The sequence below is a fragment of the Aulonocara sp. 'chitande type north' Nkhata Bay genome, linkage group LG15 (genome assembly GCF_057382095.1).
Source record: "Aulonocara sp. 'chitande type north' Nkhata Bay isolate Kocher_YH1m ecotype deep benthic linkage group LG15, A_spYH_male_GT1.1, whole genome shotgun sequence".
NCBI lineage: Eukaryota > Metazoa > Chordata > Actinopteri > Cichliformes > Cichlidae > Aulonocara > Aulonocara sp. 'chitande type north' Nkhata Bay.
The window spans coordinates 43,159,506-43,178,980 of record NC_141358.1 but is presented as its reverse complement, the minus strand read 5'-3'; the positions used below and the strand labels follow the sequence as shown (position 1 = coordinate 43,178,980).

At 42.5% G+C, this 19,475-nt stretch overlaps 1 protein-coding gene across 2 annotated transcripts; it reads right to left on the bottom strand.

The window, feature by feature from the left end:
* Positions 1-5,331: 5,331 nt before the first annotated feature.
* LOC147313782 (uncharacterized) lies at positions 5,332-15,728 on the bottom strand. Of its 2 annotated transcripts, none has more exons than XM_086263581.1 (3): positions 15,713-15,728; positions 7,205-7,255; positions 5,332-7,114 (listed from the first exon to the last, which is right to left on the bottom strand). In XM_086263581.1, exons 2-3 carry the CDS (start codon positions 7,247-7,249, stop codon positions 5,765-5,767), a joined length of 1,395 nt encoding a protein of 464 aa, XP_086119707.1. In that variant the 5' UTR covers positions 7,250-7,255; positions 15,713-15,728; the 3' UTR covers positions 5,332-5,764. The 2 variants fall into 2 exon arrangements, with proteins under 2 accessions (XP_086119707.1, XP_086119706.1); XM_086263580.1 differs by lacking the exon at positions 15,713-15,728 and adding an exon at positions 15,206-15,702.
* Between the last annotated feature and the right edge of the window lie 3,747 nt (positions 15,729-19,475).

Here is a 19,475-nt window from a genome sequence, read left to right as displayed (position 1 = left end):
GATCTGAAGCATGAAGTACCTCAGATTAGGCGAGTCTTAGAAAGACTTGCAAAGAGTGATGAAACAGTTCCTACCACTCTCCTACAGTTTGTGAGTTTCTTGGAGTCATATAATGATGTGTTTTTTGAACTGTTCCGGCTGTGCAAAATAGCTGTAGTGTAGCCTGTCAGCAGTGCATCTTGTGAAAGGACCTTTCTCTGCTTTGAGGATAATTAAAAACTATTTACGATCAACTATGACAGAGGAAACACTGTCCAATCTGTCTATACTCAGTATTGAATCCAAACACACAAAAGCATTGGATTTGGATGAGTTTGTCAGACGGTTTGCTAATCAACATGGAAATCGCCGCATTCAGTTGTTGTAGACACAGTATTCTTCAACGTGGCCTAATGTAATGAAAAATAAACTTTAATTCAATTCAATTCAATTCAATTCAATTTTATTTATATAGCGCCAAATCACAACATAAGTTGCCTCAAGGCGCTTCATAGATACAGAGAAAAACCCAACAATCATATGACCCCTATGAGCAAGCACTTTGGCAACAGTGGGAAGGGAAAACTCCCTTTTAACAGGAAGAAACCTCCAGCAAAACCAGGCTCAGGGAGGGGCGGGGCCATCTGCTGTGACCGGTTGGGGTGAGAGAAGGAAGACAGGATAAAAGACATGCTGTGGAAGAGGGACAGAGGTTAATAACAGATATGATTCAATGCAGAGAGGTCTGTTAATACATAGTGAGTGAGAAAGGTGACTGGAAAGGAAAAACTCAATGCATCATGGGAATCCCCCGGCAGCCTACGTCTATTGCAGCATAACTAAGGGAGGATTCAGGGTCACCTGGTCCAGCCCTAACTATATGCTTTAGCAAAAAGGAAAGTTTGAAGCCTAATCTTGAAAGTAGAGATAGTGTCTGTCTCCTGAATCCAAACTGGAAGCTGGTTCCACAGAAGAGGGGCCTGAAAACTGAAGGCTCTGCCTCCCATTCTACTTTTAAATACTCTAGGAACAACAAGTAGGCCTGCAGAGCGAGAGCGGAGCGCTCTAATAGGGTGATATGGTACTACAAGGTCATCAAGATAAGATGGGGCCTGATTATTTAAGACCTTGTATGTGAGGAGCAGGATTTTGAATTCAATTCTGGATTTAACAGGAAGCCAATGAAGGTAAGCCAAAAAGGGAGAAATATGCTCTCTCTTTCTAATCCCTGTCAGGACTCTTGCTGCAGCATTTTGGATTAACTCAAGGCTTTTCAGTGAGTTTTTTGGACTTCCTGATAATAATGAATTACAGTCGTCCAGCCTGGAAGTAATAAATGCATGAACTAGTTTTTCAGCTTCACTCTGAGACAGGATATTTCTAATTTTAGAGATGTTGCGCAAATGGAAGAACGCAGTCTTACATATTTGTTTAATATGTGCGTTGAAGGACATGTCCTGGTCAAAAATGACTCCAAGGTTCCTCACAGCGTTACTGGAGGCCAAGGTAATGCCATCCAGAGGCCATAAGAAGATCATTTGTAACCTTCACTAAAGCTGTTTCTGTGCTGTGATGAGCTCTGAAACCTGACTGAAACTCTTCAAATAAACCATTCCTCTGCAGATGATCTGTTAGCTGTTTGACAACTACTCTTTCAAGGATTTTTGATATGAAAGGAAGGTTGGAGATTGGCCTATAATTAGCTGAGACTGCTGGGTCTAGAGATGCTTTTTGAGTAAAGGTTTAACTACAGCCAGCTTGAAGGCCTGTGGTACATAGCCGATCATTAGAGATAGGTTGATCATATTTAAGATCGAAGAATTAATTAATGGCAGGACTTCTTTGAGCAGTTTTGTAGGAATGGGGTCTAAAAGACACGTTGATGGTTTGGAGGAAGTAATTATTGAAGTTAACTCAGAAAGATCAATTGGAGAAAAAGAGTCTAACTTAACATCAATGGTACTAAGAGTAGCTGTAGATAATATTACATCTGTGGGAAGATTATTGGTAATTTTTTCTCTAATGATTAAAATTTTATTTGTGAAGAAGTTCATGAAGTCATTACTAGTTAACGTTAAAGGGATTGTTGGCTCACAAGAGCTCTGACTGTTTGTCAGCCTGGCTACAGAGCTGAAGAGAAACCTGGGGTTGTTCTTATTTTCTTCAATCAGTGATGAATAGTAAGATGTTCTGGCTTTGCGGAGGGCTTTCTTATAAAGCAGCAAACAATTTCTCCAGGCTAAATGATGATCCTCTAAATTTGTGACACGCCATTTCCTCTCCAGATTACGAGTCATCTGCTTTAGGCTACGTGTTTGAGAATTATACCACGGAGTCAGGTACTTCTGATTAGAGACCTTAGTTTTCACCGGAGCTACAGTATCCAGAGTCGTACGTAGTGAGGAGGTGAAATTATTAACAAGATAATCGACCTCTGTTGGGGTAGCGTTCAGATAGCTGCTCTGCTCTATGTTGGTACAGGGCATTGAAGATGATAACAGTGGGTGGATTATATTCTTAAACTTAGTTACAGCGCTTTCAGAAAGACATCTACTTTGATAAAGTCTACTCTCCACTGCTGTGTAATCAATTATTGTAAATGTAAATGTTATCAGGAAATGATCAGACAGGAGAGGGTTTTCAGGAAACACTGTTAAAAGTTCAGTTTCTATGCCATATGTTAAAACATGATCTAGAGTGTGATTAAAGTGGTGGGTGGGTTCTTTTACATTTTGAGAGAAACCAATTGAGTCTAATAACAGATTAAATGCCATGTTGAGGCTGTCATTTTTAGCATCTACATGGATGTTAAAATCACCCAAAATAATTATTTTATCTGAGCTCAGAACTAAATTAGATATAAAGTCTGAGAAATCAGACAGAAACTCTGTGTAAGGCCCAGGTGGACGATAGATGATAACAAGTAAGACTGGTTTCTGAGTTTTACAGCTGGGGTGGACGAGGCTAAGCATCAGGCTTTCAAATGAATTAAAAGTCTGTCTTGGTCTTTCATTAATTAATAGGCTGGTGTGAAAAATTGCTGCCACACCGCCCCCTCGGCCTGTGCTTCGAGGTTTCTGGTAGTTAGAATGACTCGGGGGTGTTGATTCATTTAAACTAACATAATCATCCTGCTGCAACCAGGTTTCTGTAAGGCAGAGTAAATCGATTTGTTGATCAATTATTAAGTCATGTACTAACAGAGACTTGGAGGAGAGAGACCTAATATTTAATAATCCATATTTCACTGTTTTACTCTTTGGTTCAGATGTGGATACTTTATTGTTCTTTCTTTGTAATTGTTTATGTTATAATAAAGTTTATAATAAAGTTCTATCTTATCTTATCTTATGTTTAAGTTGTTTATTGCTGGTTTTTAGTTTGTTTTTTGTCTGTTTGGGAGCTGACACAGTCTCTATGGAGATGTGTTTTTGGGGGGGGGGGGTAGCAGGAGGAGAGAAGCTGCAGAGAGGCATGTAAGACTGCAACTCTGTGGACGCGGAGCATTTTCCGACAAAAACGCCATTTTCAAATTTAAGTACTTGACTAGTGAATCCTGATGGTGAAAACTGTTTTTTTCATATATTTTGTTCAGTGTTTTCTGTTAAGTGCAGATTTCTGACCTTTTGGTGTAAATGTAAGGATGTAATACACTTTTGAATGTATTTCCAACATAAAAAGAGTTTGAAACTTAATTAAAAATACAAGTCCAACTTAATCCACCTTGTATTGTGTAGGTTTCTGGATTTTGTACTTATTGGGATATATGCTTATTTGTTGTATAGGCTATGAACTGAAATATTTAGTTATTTCGGCTAATGCCAAAAAGAATGTTAGACTACGCTATATTAAACAAAAATTGATGTATTTTGACTATATATGGCATGTATTAGAAAACGTAGCACCTGCAAATGTGTAAAGAAATGGCTTCGACTTTGCCACCCTATCTGATCTCCATGCCACCCCAAAAATTTTTCTCTAGATCCGCCCCTGCCAGGATGAGGCGTACGAGTCCTGCGTCCATCTCCTGGTGGAGCGTTTGGTCAACAGCGAAAATGCAACCGTTTTTTGTTACGGGCAGACTGGATCAGGCAAGACGTACACACTGGGTGGAAGGAGCCAGCGAGTTCTCACTCGCTTTTGCGCATGCACAGGACTGGAATGTAAGCATTTTCGGCCGTTTCAATGTGGACGCACAACTCTGTGAAAACGACTGAAAATGCTAGTGTGGACGCGGAGCATTTTCCGACAAAAACGCCATTTTCAAATCTATCTGGGCTAGTGTGGACATAGCCTGAGGCTCATCGAAGGCACCATCTCACCTGAAAACAGTCTATCAGAGGGTCAGCACATCTGATGGACTGGTACAGGAAACCCACAGCACTGGGACCACCTTGGAACCAGCACGAGTGCTTTGGGTTTACTGGGCATTCTGGGTTTTGGAAAAAGCTTTGAGTGGTCAAAAAACCCACACACAAAAACAGGATTAAATTTATTACATTTTACCTATGTAGCACCAAATCACAACAACAGTCCCTTTACATTGTAAGGTAGAGGCCCTGCAATAATACAGAGGAATCCCACAATCCTGTTAAAAGGGAGCTTTTCCTTCCCACTGTCATAGGGGTCCTGTGGAAGAAAGGGGGGGGTCATTTGCTCCTGATGGAGGGAGCCTCTGTTTACTACACAATAATAATATGTAGGGCTAGTGTTACATCAGGGTTTTCTGGGTTAAACATTTCCATCTTTTTTCCTGTGAAGTTTGTTAAAACTACACGACTGATCGACGAGAAACAGTTGGGCTGATGACTGATGACAGTAGGAGGTGTGTAAGTGTGCATTACAGCAACACTTCAGAAGAAGTGAGCGTGCTCCACACTGGTTCTGTGTGAACCTATGGGAATCTGTAAATCTGCTCCTTAACGTGATTAGTTGTGGCTATCTTCTCGAGGTACACATTGGATATTTGTTGTTTCGTCCTGGTTAGTGGCTCTGACACTCACTAGTCCTTGGCCTCCTTCCTTCTTATAACCCACCACAAGGTTCAGTACTTAGTCCTTTACTTTTTATACTGTATTTAAACTAATTAGAATGTCTTGATTTAAATACCACTGTGTTTGTCAGTGAGGAAATCCTGGATCAGCTCCTGGGTACTGTAAAGGTATAAAAACTGTTTCTTATAAATGGGTTATTATAAAATTTAAGAACATCCACTATCCATTTGGAAATCAACCAATAAATCATAATAGTAAATTCAGCATAAACAATGTTGAAACTGATGATGGATCCAAAACTAAAGTTCATAGGTGTATTGTTAGATTGTAAATGAAGTTGCCCCCCACCCCCACCCCATGAAACACATCTTAACAGTTTTTTTTCTAAGAAAAAAACTTTATTACACAAAGAGGACTTGTAAATATGGATTGTCTTTAAAAACTGTACTGTATTGTATGTAGCTCCATACTTGCTCTACTGGGTCAACAGGGGGGGATTAACATAAAACAATGACAAACTCAGTATGTTTAAAAGAAAGCAGTAAGAATAGTGTACAAAGCAAGGAGTGGCGATCCCAGCACCCCACTGTTCATTCTTTAATAACATTTTATGAATCAAAAGATTTTAAAATGATACGATGATGTTATTACCATAGAGAGGGATTTGAGGGTCTCTCTGGTTACAGTGTTACTTCAGAACTCCAATAATTTGGATAAAAGGCAGACGATGGATGCCACTGTGGAGTGTCCATGCTTTGGTTTTAGGCTGCTTCTCCACAGACGTCACACATTTACTGCTTATGTCCAGAGTGGGTTTGCAGATGGTTTATTAAGTATCTTTTATGAGTAAAGGACTTTCCACACTGACCACAGCTGAACTGTTTAACCCCACTGTGGGTGAGCTGATGTCTCCGTAGGTTAGTAATCAGCGTAAAGGCCTTTCCACACTGACCACAGCTGAATGGTTTAATTCCACTGTGGAGGAGCTGGTGATTTTTTAAATCACCTTTCTGACTAAAACACTTTCCACACTGATCGCAGCTGAATGGTTTAACCCCACTGTGGGTAAACTGGTGTCTTTTCAATTCACCCATCTCAGTAAAGGCCTTTCCACACTCCCCACAGATGAATGCTTTAACCCCACTGTGGATGAGCTGATGTCTTTTTAAGCTCCTGTGGCTAACAAAACCTTTTCCACACTCCTCACAGCTGAAAGGCTTAATGTCACTGTGGGTGAACTGGTGTGTTTTTAAATCATCCCTGCGAGTGAAACACTTTCCACACTGATCACACTTGAATGGTTTAACCCCACTGTGGATCAGCTGGTGTTTCTTTAAGATCCCACTGAAAGCAAAACCCTTTCCACACTGCTCACAGGTGAATGCTGTAATTCCACTGTGGATGAGCTTATGTGTTTTTAATTTACTCGGGCAAGTAAAAGACTTTCCACACTGCTCACAGGTGAATGGTTTAACCCCACTGTGGACAAACTGGTGTCTTTTCAAATCACCCTTCTCTGTAAAAGCCTTTCCACACTCGCCGCAGACAAATGCTTTAATTCCACTGTGGGTGACCTGGTGTCGTTTTAATTTACTAATGCAAGTGAACGCCTTTCCACACTGATCACAGATGTATGGTTTAACTCCACTGTGAGTGAGCTGATGACTGTTTAAATCACTCATCTCATTAAAACTCCTTCCACACTGACCACAGCAGAATGGTTTAACCCCACTGTGGATGAGCTGGTGTCTCTGTAACTTACTAACGCAGGTAAAACCCCTTCCACAGTGGTCACAGCTGAATGGCTTAACCCCACTGTGGACGAAGTGATGCTGTTTTAAATCACTCTTCCGAATAAAACACCTCCCACACTGCTCACAGCTGAATGGTTTAACCCCACTGTGGATGAGCTGGTGCTTTTTTAAATCACTCGACTGAGTAAAACCCTTTCCACACTGCTCACAGATGAAGGGTCTGTCCCCACTGTGGATGCGTTGGTGTCTTCTGAGGTGGTCCATCTTGGCGAAAGCCTTTCCACAGACGACACAACGATGCACTCTGTTTCCCTTTGCGGCTGGTGGGTGAGCTTTGTCAGGCCCACTGCAGTGCTGAGGTCTCTGGCCATTTTTTCCTCTTTGTTCCTGTAGTGACAGAAACTAATCTGTGAACCTGCAGTCCTGAGACAATGTCACTGAATTCATGTTAGCATGTGTATGAACCTGTCTCCTCACCGCTTGTGGAGAATCAATTTCTAAACTCTTCCTTTGCTCCTCCATCTCCTCCTGTTGGGATGGAAAAGATCATCATTGATAATCAAACACAATCCAAACACTTGCTGGCAGTTACCTTTAGACCATAAAGATATTGAACTCTGAAGCTGCATATTTTTATTTAATATGGATGCATTACTCATTGGTATTGATCAATTGTCAATTTGCATATCAGCAAGCCTGTTGTTAGGCAGTGGTGTGTTGATCTCCAGGGCCAGCAACAAGTCTGGTTCAGTCATTTGGCAGGTGTTGATAAACTGTGTGGGAGGAAGGATGAAAGACCCAAATGCAGGACTCACGGGAAACCAAGGCTACGTCTACACTAATCTGGACAAATTTGAAAACTGAAAACGTCCACACTATTGTTTTCAATCAGTTTTGAACAGTTGTGCATCCACACTAAAACGACTAAAAACAATTACTTTGCTGTACTGCGCATGCGTGAAACGTAAGATGATTCGACCTGCGTTATTTCTGTCTGCCGTTTATTTACTTTCCGGCTCTTTGAAATGTCTAGGAAAAGCATCAAGTTTTTTAAATGGACTAACAATGAGGTGGAGTTGCTGCAAGTAACACAAAAGTACAAAGTTGCAAAAGTGAGTGAGAATTAAAGAATTTGAAGAAAAGCTATCTGGAGCATGTCCGAACTGATATTAATCTTTGATATGGCTGTCAAAATTGAGAGCAAACAAAATAACTGCTGTACAATGCCGTCCGCCATCTTGGTTGAATTGGTCACATGAATGCATCACATGACTAAAATTCGTCATCGTTTTCAAAAGGCCTGCGTTTTCGCAGGGCACACTGCGATGCAAAACCAGCGTTTTCAAATGTATCCACTTTGGAAAGCGTTTTCAAAAAGGTCAGTTTTCCTTGACCAAAAACACTGTCTCAGTGTAGACGGAAGGCCAAAATGGAGAGAAAAGACACGTTTTCAAACGAAAAGGCATTAGTGTGCACATGGCCCAAGGAGTAACTAAGGGAGGCAGCTTTAGTGGCTGTACGAAACCCGAACATTAACACGAGAAAACTGACCAAAAACTAGAAACAATGAACTACAGCAGAAACTGGGAAACTCGAACTGGGAATCACAAGATGCACGGAGTAAACCCACAGCACTATGAGGGAACATGATGGTGCGATGCGACAGACAGACAGATGAAAACACAGGAACGGAACCAGAAAGAAAAACAAATAGTCCAGAAGGCCGCGGCAGTGCAGATACAGTTCAGGGGCCGACCGCGTAGAAAGTGGTAGGGGCGAAGGCGAAGTGGGTCTGGAGGCCAACCTTGCGGAAAGCAGCGGCGGCGTACTGGAAGCAGCTCCGGAGGTCGACCGCGTGGGAAGAGGCGACAACGCCACAGTTCAGGAGGCCACCTTTGATGGCGAAGATCCTTGGCCAATAGATCCTGAGTACGACGATGGCAAAGGAGGGCCTTTTCTGGAACCCAATGAAGAAGATGACGGAGACAAAGAGCTTCAGGTGACTTGGATGGCAGCCATCGTTGGTGTGGTTTGGAGGATTGTGGGCATCAATGTAGTTTGGTGGATGGCCAAAATCGGTGTGATTTGGCGGATGGACGAGGATGTGCTGGCCTAATCCGACGTGGACGTATCCAGAGAACAACACTAAACACTGGTCACCAACCCAGGACCATGACAGGTACAGCAAAATCAAAATGAACCGACCCAAAATGCCTCGAGGAGCTCCAATGTATGCCCAGTCGAGTGCTGTTGTGTTATCATTGTTTTTGTTTAAAACTGCGGGCTGCGTGGGCCTGATGTGGTTACACTTTATATTCACACGCTACTCCTAAATGCATTTCTATTGCAGGTCTGTTTGTAGTCGCACATGTGGGTGAAACACGTTTACATCATTTAATGCTACAGAGCCATCCATTAAGATAAGATAAGATGACCTTTATTAGTCCCACAGGTGGGAAATTTGTTTTGTTACAGCAAAAGTGCAAAGTTATGTAGCAGAAATTAGAAAACACTGGAATGCAATAAAATACAATAGAATAAAATATAAATACAAATACTATATACAACTGAGTGGGAAAATACAAAAATACAACTTCGTCAGAAGAAGAATTGCACATATAGTAGTCTTATTGCACATGTGAGGGTTTGATCAGCTGCAAAAGTCTTTATTGTGGAGTCTGACAGCAGTGGGGAGGAAAGACCTGTGAAATCTCTCCGTCCCACACCGTGGGTGCCGCAGTCTCCCACTGAAGGAGCTGCTCAGTGCTGTCAGAGTCTCCTGCATCCTAGAACAGAGCTGGCCCTTCTGATCAGCCTGTTCAGTCTCTTCCTGTCCCCAGCAGAGATGCTGCTTCCCCAGCAGACCACACCATAGAAGATGGCTGAGGCCATCACAGAGTCATAGAAGGTCTTCAGGGGTGGGCCCTCTACTCCAAACGACCTGAGTCTCCACAGCAGGTACAGCCTGCTCTGCCCTTTCCTGTAGAGGGCGTCTGAGTTATGAGTCCAGTCCAGTTTGTTAAATGAAGCATCAAAGAATTTCTGTGGAGAATTTTTGTACTCCACTTATTCGAAGTACTCAATGAATCGTTGCAGCCCTAATCCAATCTCTCTGTTCACATGAGATCCAGCGATATAGCTACACCTTATCATCCACTCCATCTCGCTTTGAGTGCTCAGATAGAGTAGAAAAGCACTATATAAGAACCAATCCATTTACCATTTACCATCTCCAACCTTTCATCCCGGTTGAACTAAGGCAAAGGTTATTTCATTTCATGTCTTCATGTCATTTTAGCACAATCCGCTTTAAACCAGTTAGAGGAACACTTTCTCAGTAATTTACTCAGTACAACTGTTTTATGAAATCATACATTTTTAAAGTCAGACATCAGCGTGACCTGTGTGTCCGAAATGTTTCTCCCACGGAAAATGTCCAGATGAACAGAATCAACTCTCTGAGGTCAGCTGAGATGAAGGTGGCTCACATTATATCACAGACTGTTTCCCTCCCCAGGACTGCTTTGAGACAACTGACTGGCAGATATTTGAGAATGCCGCTCATAGCAACATCAATGAACTCACAGACTCTGTCATTGGATATATTGATAAATCTATAGACGATATCATCACCAAAACCACCGTCTGCAAATATACAAATCAGAAAGTCTAGGTAATTAAAGACAATCATACTAAGGTCAAGGCGTGAACCTCTGTCTTTACCTCAGGGAATCCTGACGCATATAAAGACAACAAGGAGCAGATCCTCTACCCTCAGGAGGACAGTGAGGCTATAACTGCATCCCAGGCTGGGTTCTCAGGGCGTGCGCCGACCAGCTGGCAGGGGTGTTCACCAACATCTTCAACCTCTCCCTGAGACAGTCAGTGGTCCTCACATCCTTCAAAACATCCACTGTCATTCTTGTCCCAAAGAAATCAGCGGTCTCCTGTCTGAATGACTACCGCCCTGTTGCACTGACATTGTCATTATGAAGTCCCTCGAGCGGCTAGTCAAAGGTCACATCTGCTTCTCCCTCCCTGACAGGCTGGACCCTCTTCAGTTCGCCTAACTACAGAGGATGCCATCGCCCTAACAACGCACACCAACCTCACTCACCTGGAAAAAAAAAAACATGTTCAAGAATGCTCTTCATCGACTACAGCTCGGCTTTTAACACCATCATCCCCTCAAAACTTGCCTCGAAGCTCGTCGACCTTGGGCTGGGAACACCCATCTGCAGATGGATTCTGAACTTCCTCACGAACAGGCCCCAGGTCGTGAGAGCAGGTAAGCACACCTCCTCATCACATCCTAAACACAGGAATGCCACAGGGATGTGTGCTTAGCTCCCTCCTTTATTCCCTGTTCACACACACGATTGCGTTGCTAAACATAAGTCCAACACCATTATCAAGGTTGCGGATGACACAACCAGGCCTCATCACAGGCAACGATGAGATGGCCTATCGAGAGGAGGTGATAGCGCTGTACAAATGGTGTCTGGAAAATAACCTGACTCTCAACATCAGCAAAACAAGGGAAATGATAGTGGACTACCAGAAACGACCAGTCAGGGAACACCAGTCCATCAACATCAACAGTGTCGAGGTCGAAAGTGTCACCAACTTTAAATTCCTTGGAGTCTACATCACTGAGGATCTCTCCTGGACCCTTCACACAGACATTGCTATCAGGAAAGCTCACAAGCGACTCTACTTTCTGAAAATCACTACAGAGGGTGGTGAAGGCAGCAGAGCACATCACTGGCATGAGACTTCCTGCCATTCAGGCAGGGCTCGCAAAATCGCTAGCCCAACATCCCGGGGCTAGCGATTTTTCCAGTCGGGCTACCAAAATCTATCTCTGCCCTGCCCGTCGGCCTATCGTAGGAAGGAAAAATATATGTCAATGCTTTTGCATTCTTTCGGAAATGTAGCTGGGTAATTATGTCATTGGCATCGGTGAGCCACTGTCAATATGTGACATATTGAAATCGCGTTTGAATTTGCGCTTGTTTTTTGCTTTCACTTTGCAATCGCGCGAACTGTGTATAGAGAGCGACAGCACTGATTGGTGAGTGATCATAGCAGCATTATATTAATGCTGCTATCCTGTATATATTGTACATACTATTGTTTGAGTACTTACGATTGGTTTTTTTTGTTTGTTTTTTTGTTTTTTTCTGCGGGATTTGATTCCCTGCCGTTGTAGTGTGTTACTGATGGTGACCTTTGTTACTTTGGTCCCAGCTCTCTGCAGGTCATTCACCAGGTCCCCCCGTGTGGTTCTGGGATCTTTGCTCACCGTTCTCATGATCATTTTGACCCCACGGGATGAGATCTTGCGTGGAGCCCCAGATCGAGGGAGATTATCAGTGGTCTTGTATGTCTTCCATTTTCTGATGATTGCTCCCACAGTTGATTTTTTCACACCAAGCTGCTTGCCTATTGTAGATTCACTCTTCCCAGTCTGGTGCAGGTCTACAATACTTTTCCTGGTGTCCTTCGAAAGCTCTTTGGTCTTGGCCATGGCGGAGTTTGGAGTCTGACTGTTTGAGGCTGTGGACAGGTGTCTTTTATACAGATGATGAGTTCAAACAGGTGCCATTCATACAGGTAACGAGTGGGGGACAGAAAAGCTTCTTACAGAAGATGTTACAGGTCTGTGAGAGCCAGAGATTTTCCTTGTTTGAGGTGACCAAATACTTATTTTCCACCCTAATTTACAAATAAATTCTTTACAAATCCGACCATGTGAATTCATGGATTTTTTTTTCACATTCTGTCTCTCACAGTTGAAGTGTACCTCTGGTGCAAATTACTGACCTCTGTCATCATTTTAAGTGGGGGAACTTGCACAATCGGTGGCTGACTAAATACTTTTTTGCCCCACTGTAAGATTTTCTGGAGGACAGACATTTGTTTAGAACTCTTAAAGATGTCGAAGAAGCTCCTTTAAGCAATTACTGTGATGTTCCTCCACCTCCAAAGAAATGTCAGAAGGAGTCCGAACCACAAAAGAAGCACGTATTCTCGGACAAGTAGTTGCAGGAGGTGAGCTGGCTTCAAACAAATGATGAACGCACAGAGACGTGGTGCAGGATGTGCCGTGAAAATCCCACTCTAGCGGACAAAAACACTGCCTTTTATATGGCCGCAAACGCACGTTGCAACTTCTTATCTGGTGCGCGTCTTTTATTTTGACAGCGAATGCGCACATGCGGACCACTTATGTGCACCCGTGTAAATAACATAATGTTCTGCCGGATGTGTTGTTGGTTTTCCCTCGATTTCTGAGTCGACAAGCGCCTTTGTTACTGGGACCAGTCATTTTAAGAAAGGCCCCCATTAGAACCCATGAGAAATGCAAGAAATGCATTATTGCTCAGTCTGCAATATCTTTCCCAGAACAAACACCAATTGCAAAAGGAACAGCGTACTATGTTGCAAAGAGTGAACTACCACTGGGAAAATTTATCAGTCTTTGCAAACTTCAAAAAGCAAACGTCCTCGATCTTGGTTCCACTTGCCTCTTACCCGTGACTTCAGTGGAAATTTCAAATTCAGGATCTGACAGAGACTGATTTATGTCCTACACAGTTTTTACAAGTTCATAGAAATGTCTGTTCAATTAGAACCAAGTATTTAAGTTGATGATTGTAATTTTTATACAATGTTGTAATTTGTGTTTCAACAATTGTTTTGATTAATGTTTTGTTTCCTTTACAATCTTATACTTTAATGTATAATATTGTAAAGGAAACAAAACGGGAAACAAAACATCAATCAAAAAATTGCTACCTTTTTTATTCGGGCTACTTAAATTTATTTTGGGCTACCAAAAACTGAAGAGTCCCTGCCCGAAGGGCTACCAGGGATTTTGAAATTTTGCGAGACCTGCATTCAGGACATTTATCTCCAGCGGTGCCACCATAAAGCACACAGCATCATCAAGGACCACAGCCACCCAGCACATCAGCAGTTCTCCTTGTTACCATCTGGCAGACGTTACAGGAGTCTGTCTGCTTAGACTACAAGACTTAAAAACTGTTTTTACCACCAAGCCATACGACACCTGAACCACATCTCACACACTACACACCACAGGATGCACACAGAAGCTGTCCTAAAGTTGCTCAAGTACATTCTACATTCTGCACTGGTCACTCACTTTATCAGTAATCACAAAAAAAAACAAAACCTCATTCTCCGTACTGTACTGTACTAACTGCCACTTTTAATCTTGTACTGCTCAAATCTGTACTGCTGCTCACTCCTGACACTTTATCTTATGTGCAATTATATTGTTTCCACACTTGAAGAGGGAATGCCAGGAATCGTGAACCTTGTAAACAGGTTCTATTTATGGTAAAATGGTAAATGGCCTGTATTTATATAGCGCTTTACTAGTCCCTAAGGACCCCAAAGCGCTTTACATATCCAGTCATCCACCCATTCACACACTGATGATGGCAGCTACAGTGTAGCCACAGCCACCCTGAGGCGCACTGACATAAATAGAAAAAAAATCAGCTCTGTAGCAAATCTAAAAACAAAATGGAAACTATAAGTCATCCCAACATCCTCAGACACACAAACATAATCAGATAAATCACATTACGTAACAAATGCCTATTATTAAAATATAATTATGAGTTATAATTGCCTATTTCAAATATCCCAGCTCGTCCAACATCAACATGGTTTAATTCTCTGGGTTGATTAATAAAAATTATGTTTTCCTGCCACAAATGAAATTGAAAACACTACAAAATCCCACAAAGTCTTAAAGGACCTTAGAGCTACTTCCTGACCAACCTATCGGCCCCACAGAGCAAACTCAGCCCTGGACAGACATTGAACAACAAGCATGCAAACAGCAAGATCACCACAATAAAACTCCATGTTTCACCAACATTACACACCCTCAGCTCTAACAGCTTGGACCAATGACTCAGTGTTACAGCGCCTCAGGAGAACAGCACCAACATCAACACCGACACTGGTTGAGAACTTACTGAACCTCGTAATAATCAGGACAGAAACACAGATCAAACAATAACCTTTCCAGAATTATTAGAAACCACAGAGCTTGGATGAATCTTTAATGAATCAGTACAAAGTAAGTCGACAGTGAGACAGCTGCAACCTGTGTGTTTTACAAAGTAAGAGGCAAACACAAACATGTGACTGAGGTCATGTAAAAGAAGAGTGTGTGCGCCACGTGGGTGAACATGTGGTCACTGGGAACAAAGAGCATGTTCAGTGGGAGCCTTCAGTCACGCTGAGGGTGAATTAAACAAACGCTGTTCAGCTTCCAGGAAGGTTATCAGTTAGCATGCAGGACCAAACGTTAGCCACTGACTGTGAAATACACCAACCCGCACACTGCGGTCATCAGGGTTAAAGGTCACATTCACACCGAGTCGTGCGTGCATATATTAGACCTGTGCTATTTGTGCTGCGGTGATGTGTTACCATCTGTCTGCAGAGCTGGATCCTGTCAGTTGGTACAGGAAGCCCACAGTCCTTTGTTAGCAGAGGGAGCACTGTGTGCTAACGGGTGGTGCTGCTGGTGTTCACTGCTGTGCAGCTGAGAGCAGACTCCATCAGCTCTGCAGGCTGTGCATGAAGCTGTAGGAGCCACAGCAGTGCTGTCACCTCAGAGACTGGACAGTAGTGATTAGTGATGCGCGAATCATGAACAAATCGTTCAATACTCGAGAATCACTTTACTGACTCATGAATCATGATTCACAGGCCCAACTGACTCACTGACTCATCCCTGTTGCTGTTAGCAGCAATGTATCTAGCTTATAATTAAAATTGTGGAGTATAACACAACATCCAGTATCTTAACAAAAAAAAATCTGCTCTGAACTGGAAGAAAAAACCCTGAGTAGAAGCTCACATCAAGAAAATAGCTTCTCGGTTCACAGTAGCATCGCTCTGCTAACATGCTAACAGCACATTTGAGCTACTTACCCCCTCCCTTCCTGTGCTGAATCATAAGCGTAAGCGAATCACTCAGGACTCACTAACCCCCTCCCTCCTGGCTCACAGCTTCTTCTTCTTCTTGGTTGGCAACCAATGTTAAGGCGCATTACCGCCCTCTGGCTCACAGCTCAGTGGACATTTAGATGAGAAAATATATATTTAACACATTTAAGGAAAATGCTAATAAAATAAAAATAAACCTCTGTCGCCTCTGTCAGTGCGCCCCAGAGTGGCTGTGGCTACAATGTAGCTGCCATCACCAGTGTGTGAATGTGTGTGTGAATGGGTGGATGACTGGATATGTAAAGTGCTTTGGGGTCCTTAGGGACTAGTAAAGCGCTATATAAATACAGGCCATTTACCATTTACCATAAACAAAAGAAATGTTTATTAAGCAATTTTAATAGGAAATTGCTTAATTTTAGAAATGTTTTTGCTCTTTTTTGCTCTATAAAATAGTTGTTTTTTTTTTTTTTAGAATCATTCATCTTAGCAGTAGGATTTACATGAAAAGAGAAAGAAATTAAGTTTGAGTGAAAATGTAAATTTTTTGCACTCTCTGGTCAACTGACTCTGTGAAACAATGGACTCAAAAACCCGATTCACTTTGGTGAGTGACTCATTAAATCCGATTCAGTAACAAGAATCAAATTTACCATCACTAGTAGTGATGTGTCGATCGCAAACGAAATGGCTCGTGAACGACACAAGCCGGCTCCTTATCGCAAGCCATGTTTTGTTTTTTTCCTTTCTCTCACCCTCTCTCCACTTTTTTTCCGCTTCACTCCACATGCTAGCCTTGTGCTTTGCGCTGGGAAGAGGGGGGAGGGACAGTAGTTACCAGTGTTGCCAGCTTAGAGACTTTGTCGCTATATTTAGCGACTTTTCAGACCCCCTTAGCGACGTTTTTTCTAATAAGCGACTAGTGACAAATCTGGCGACTTTTTCTGGTGTTATTGGAGACTTATTTATGACATCTTTTTGACGTGAAAGCACGTATCGCTCTTACTCTCAACAAGCAGCGGGTGCTGCCGTGGGCACCTCGCCCGTGCCAAAGCGCTCACAGGCGGAGGATAGTCCTCCCCCAGCTGCTATCAGGGCAGGAGATGTTCACACCTGTGCATCCGAACTGCAAACGAATCGCACATGAGCGAAGCTGCTGCTCCCGCACTGACTGTAACGCAGTCAGTTCTTCTTTTACTGTTATGCTGTTTTGTGGATCTGGGGCCCGTTCTTCGTACCTCGCTAAGTAAGTTAGCCGGATTTGACTGTTGACGATTTCGCGTGATCCTGGATCGTTCGGTTCTTCGAAGCCCATCCGGGACTTGCTGTCATAGCAACAGAGCCGTAAGCGTAAACCTGCTCGGGAGCAGGTTTACTTTATGTAAACAGGATTAGATCGCGGCCACTCAGGTATTTCCGCTTCATGTATACGAAAGCAACAGCGATATTTTACCACTGTTGTACCATAAATAAATAACATCAATGTAACTAAAGATAATGCAGCACTTGATCCTTTTATTGATGTCACACAGATACATACAGGTCATTTCCTAAAAAAGGGAAATGTACTATTAACATTCTATTACATGTATGTGATTATTACAGATGTAATTCAGATTTCAGAGTAGTAATTGCAATTTACTTCGTGTAATCAAGATGAGAGACCACGGCTATAAAAGCGAAGGTGGATTTGGGAAGCCTGTTGCAGCCATGTCCTGTCCGTTTACGCGAGCCACCCATTGCAGAAGGTGCAAGATTGATAAGGAGAGTCCTCAGAATTCAGCGTATATTGCGGGACAGACAGGATCCTTTAGCTCAGCGCGACAGTGTGCTCATAGAGAGATATCGATTTTCCCGTGAGGGTATTATTTACTTAACCAACTTGTTGACGAGGGGGTGCAGGACCACCACCTGTCTTTTTTTGCGCTGCCCCTTTTCTTGGTTGCTGTTATGAACAAACAAACAGATTATTCCAGGGTCTCTTTCCAAGAGACTAAAAGCAATATAAGTGATCAATATTCCCATTCTGTAGAATATTCTTATATTTCACTTTTACTTGTTCCCATGTTCTAGTGGGTCCTGTTGTGGCTCTAATGTGAAAGGGAATATAATATAACATAATGTAATATAATATAATGTAATATAATATTGGATAATATAGTGTGATATGATAAATCTACCCTACCACCTACTGGTGTTGGCCAGAGGGGCCGATGGCGCAATATGGCAGCCTGGCTTCTGTCAGTCTGCCCCAGGGCAGCTGTGACAGCTACCAGTGTGTGAATGTGAGAGTGACTGAATAGTGGCATTGTAAAACGCTTTGGGTGCCTTGAAGAGCGCTATATAGATCCACTCCATTATTATTGTTATTATTAAATTACTTACGAGTTTAATTTGTCAGCAACTTTCTGCCAGCCCTCTCTCCTTGCTTTTGCAGCCTTTGCAGTGTTCCCTTGCGTTTTAATTAGACTCTGAAACTCCTAAAATCCCTCACTCAAGAGTTCTTGCTCTGCTGCCGAAGAATACCGAGCGCGCTCCTTCGACATTTTCGCCGACCAATCAAAGGGTTGCCGATCAATGTTTCTACTATCGATGCGTAGCCCCTGTTGGGCCACCCAGTGATCTCACATTACTTCATCCAGCTATACTAATCGTCAACAACAGGTGTGTTCGGGGAACCGGAATAGCGAGCTCAGAGTTAGCGCGATGATTTGATCTTGGATGTGTCATTTGATCTTGGATGTAGTAAGCGACGTACGAAGAACGGGCCCCAGGTTTAAAACTACTTATAAACACACACACACACAAAGTAACTCCACCAGAGTGCCTATTTCAGGTCACTTTTGCCGGTCCAAGCCCAGATAAAGGAGCAGGGTTGCAATTGTGACATTACAAAAAACAATAATTGCTAAAATAAATTTAATTCGTAGTTCTAAATAAATTCTAAATGCATTTAGGACGTTTTTTACTCACTTTATGTTTCTTCCACGATGTTATTTCTCTCTCCAACAACGTAGGTTACAATTATATTAGCATGACCAAGTATGCAAATTAGGCGATGACGTCATTTAGCGACTTCTAGCGACTTTTCGGACAGCCAATAGCGATTTTCCTTACTGAGGAGTTGGCAACCCTGGTAGTTACACTCTCAGTAGCACAGGAACAGAGCGGGAGGGAGAGACAGAGAAAGAGAGCCAGGGACAACAACGTCACATTAGAAAGGTATCCGGTTCTTAAGTCTGACGTCACTAGCCATGTCTGGGACTTAACTCCGCTGCAGATCCATATATCAAATGATCACTATGGCATTACTGAGAGTTGAAAAACTGTCTAAAGTCTTTCATCTTTAATAAATGATCAGTGTTCTGCTCTACCAGGTGTAACAATTGAGTTTAACATCCAGGTATCCATGAAAACGGAATTTATGACATTTAACGGAGTTAGAAGTTAGCAGGAAGTTAGCCCACTATCTTCTATCTAAATACAATATAGCATGTCCTGACTGCGGGGTTTTGGAAACAATTTAAAACGTACAGCTCTGTTATCACTTCCAACGTAAATGAAGACAGAAAACTAAACAGCAGTGACGTTTGCAGGGTTACTGAAGTATATAATGTTGTGCTACGTTATTGCTAGCAACACAGCTATGTTAGCATAACATTAGCACAGTGAAGCTGGAGGATGAACACCAACTTTTTTTCCACTTTATAAAAGTTAACGTGAGGGATTCTGGTGGTCAGGGACAAAT

Bases quoted from the DNA above. Each gene is read 5' to 3' on its own strand.
- LOC147313782 (XM_086263580.1), bottom strand. The intron at 7,115-7,204 runs GTGAGGAGACAG...CTGTCACTACAG, and splicing joins AAATTGATTCTCCACAAGCG to GAACAAAGAGGAAAAAATGG.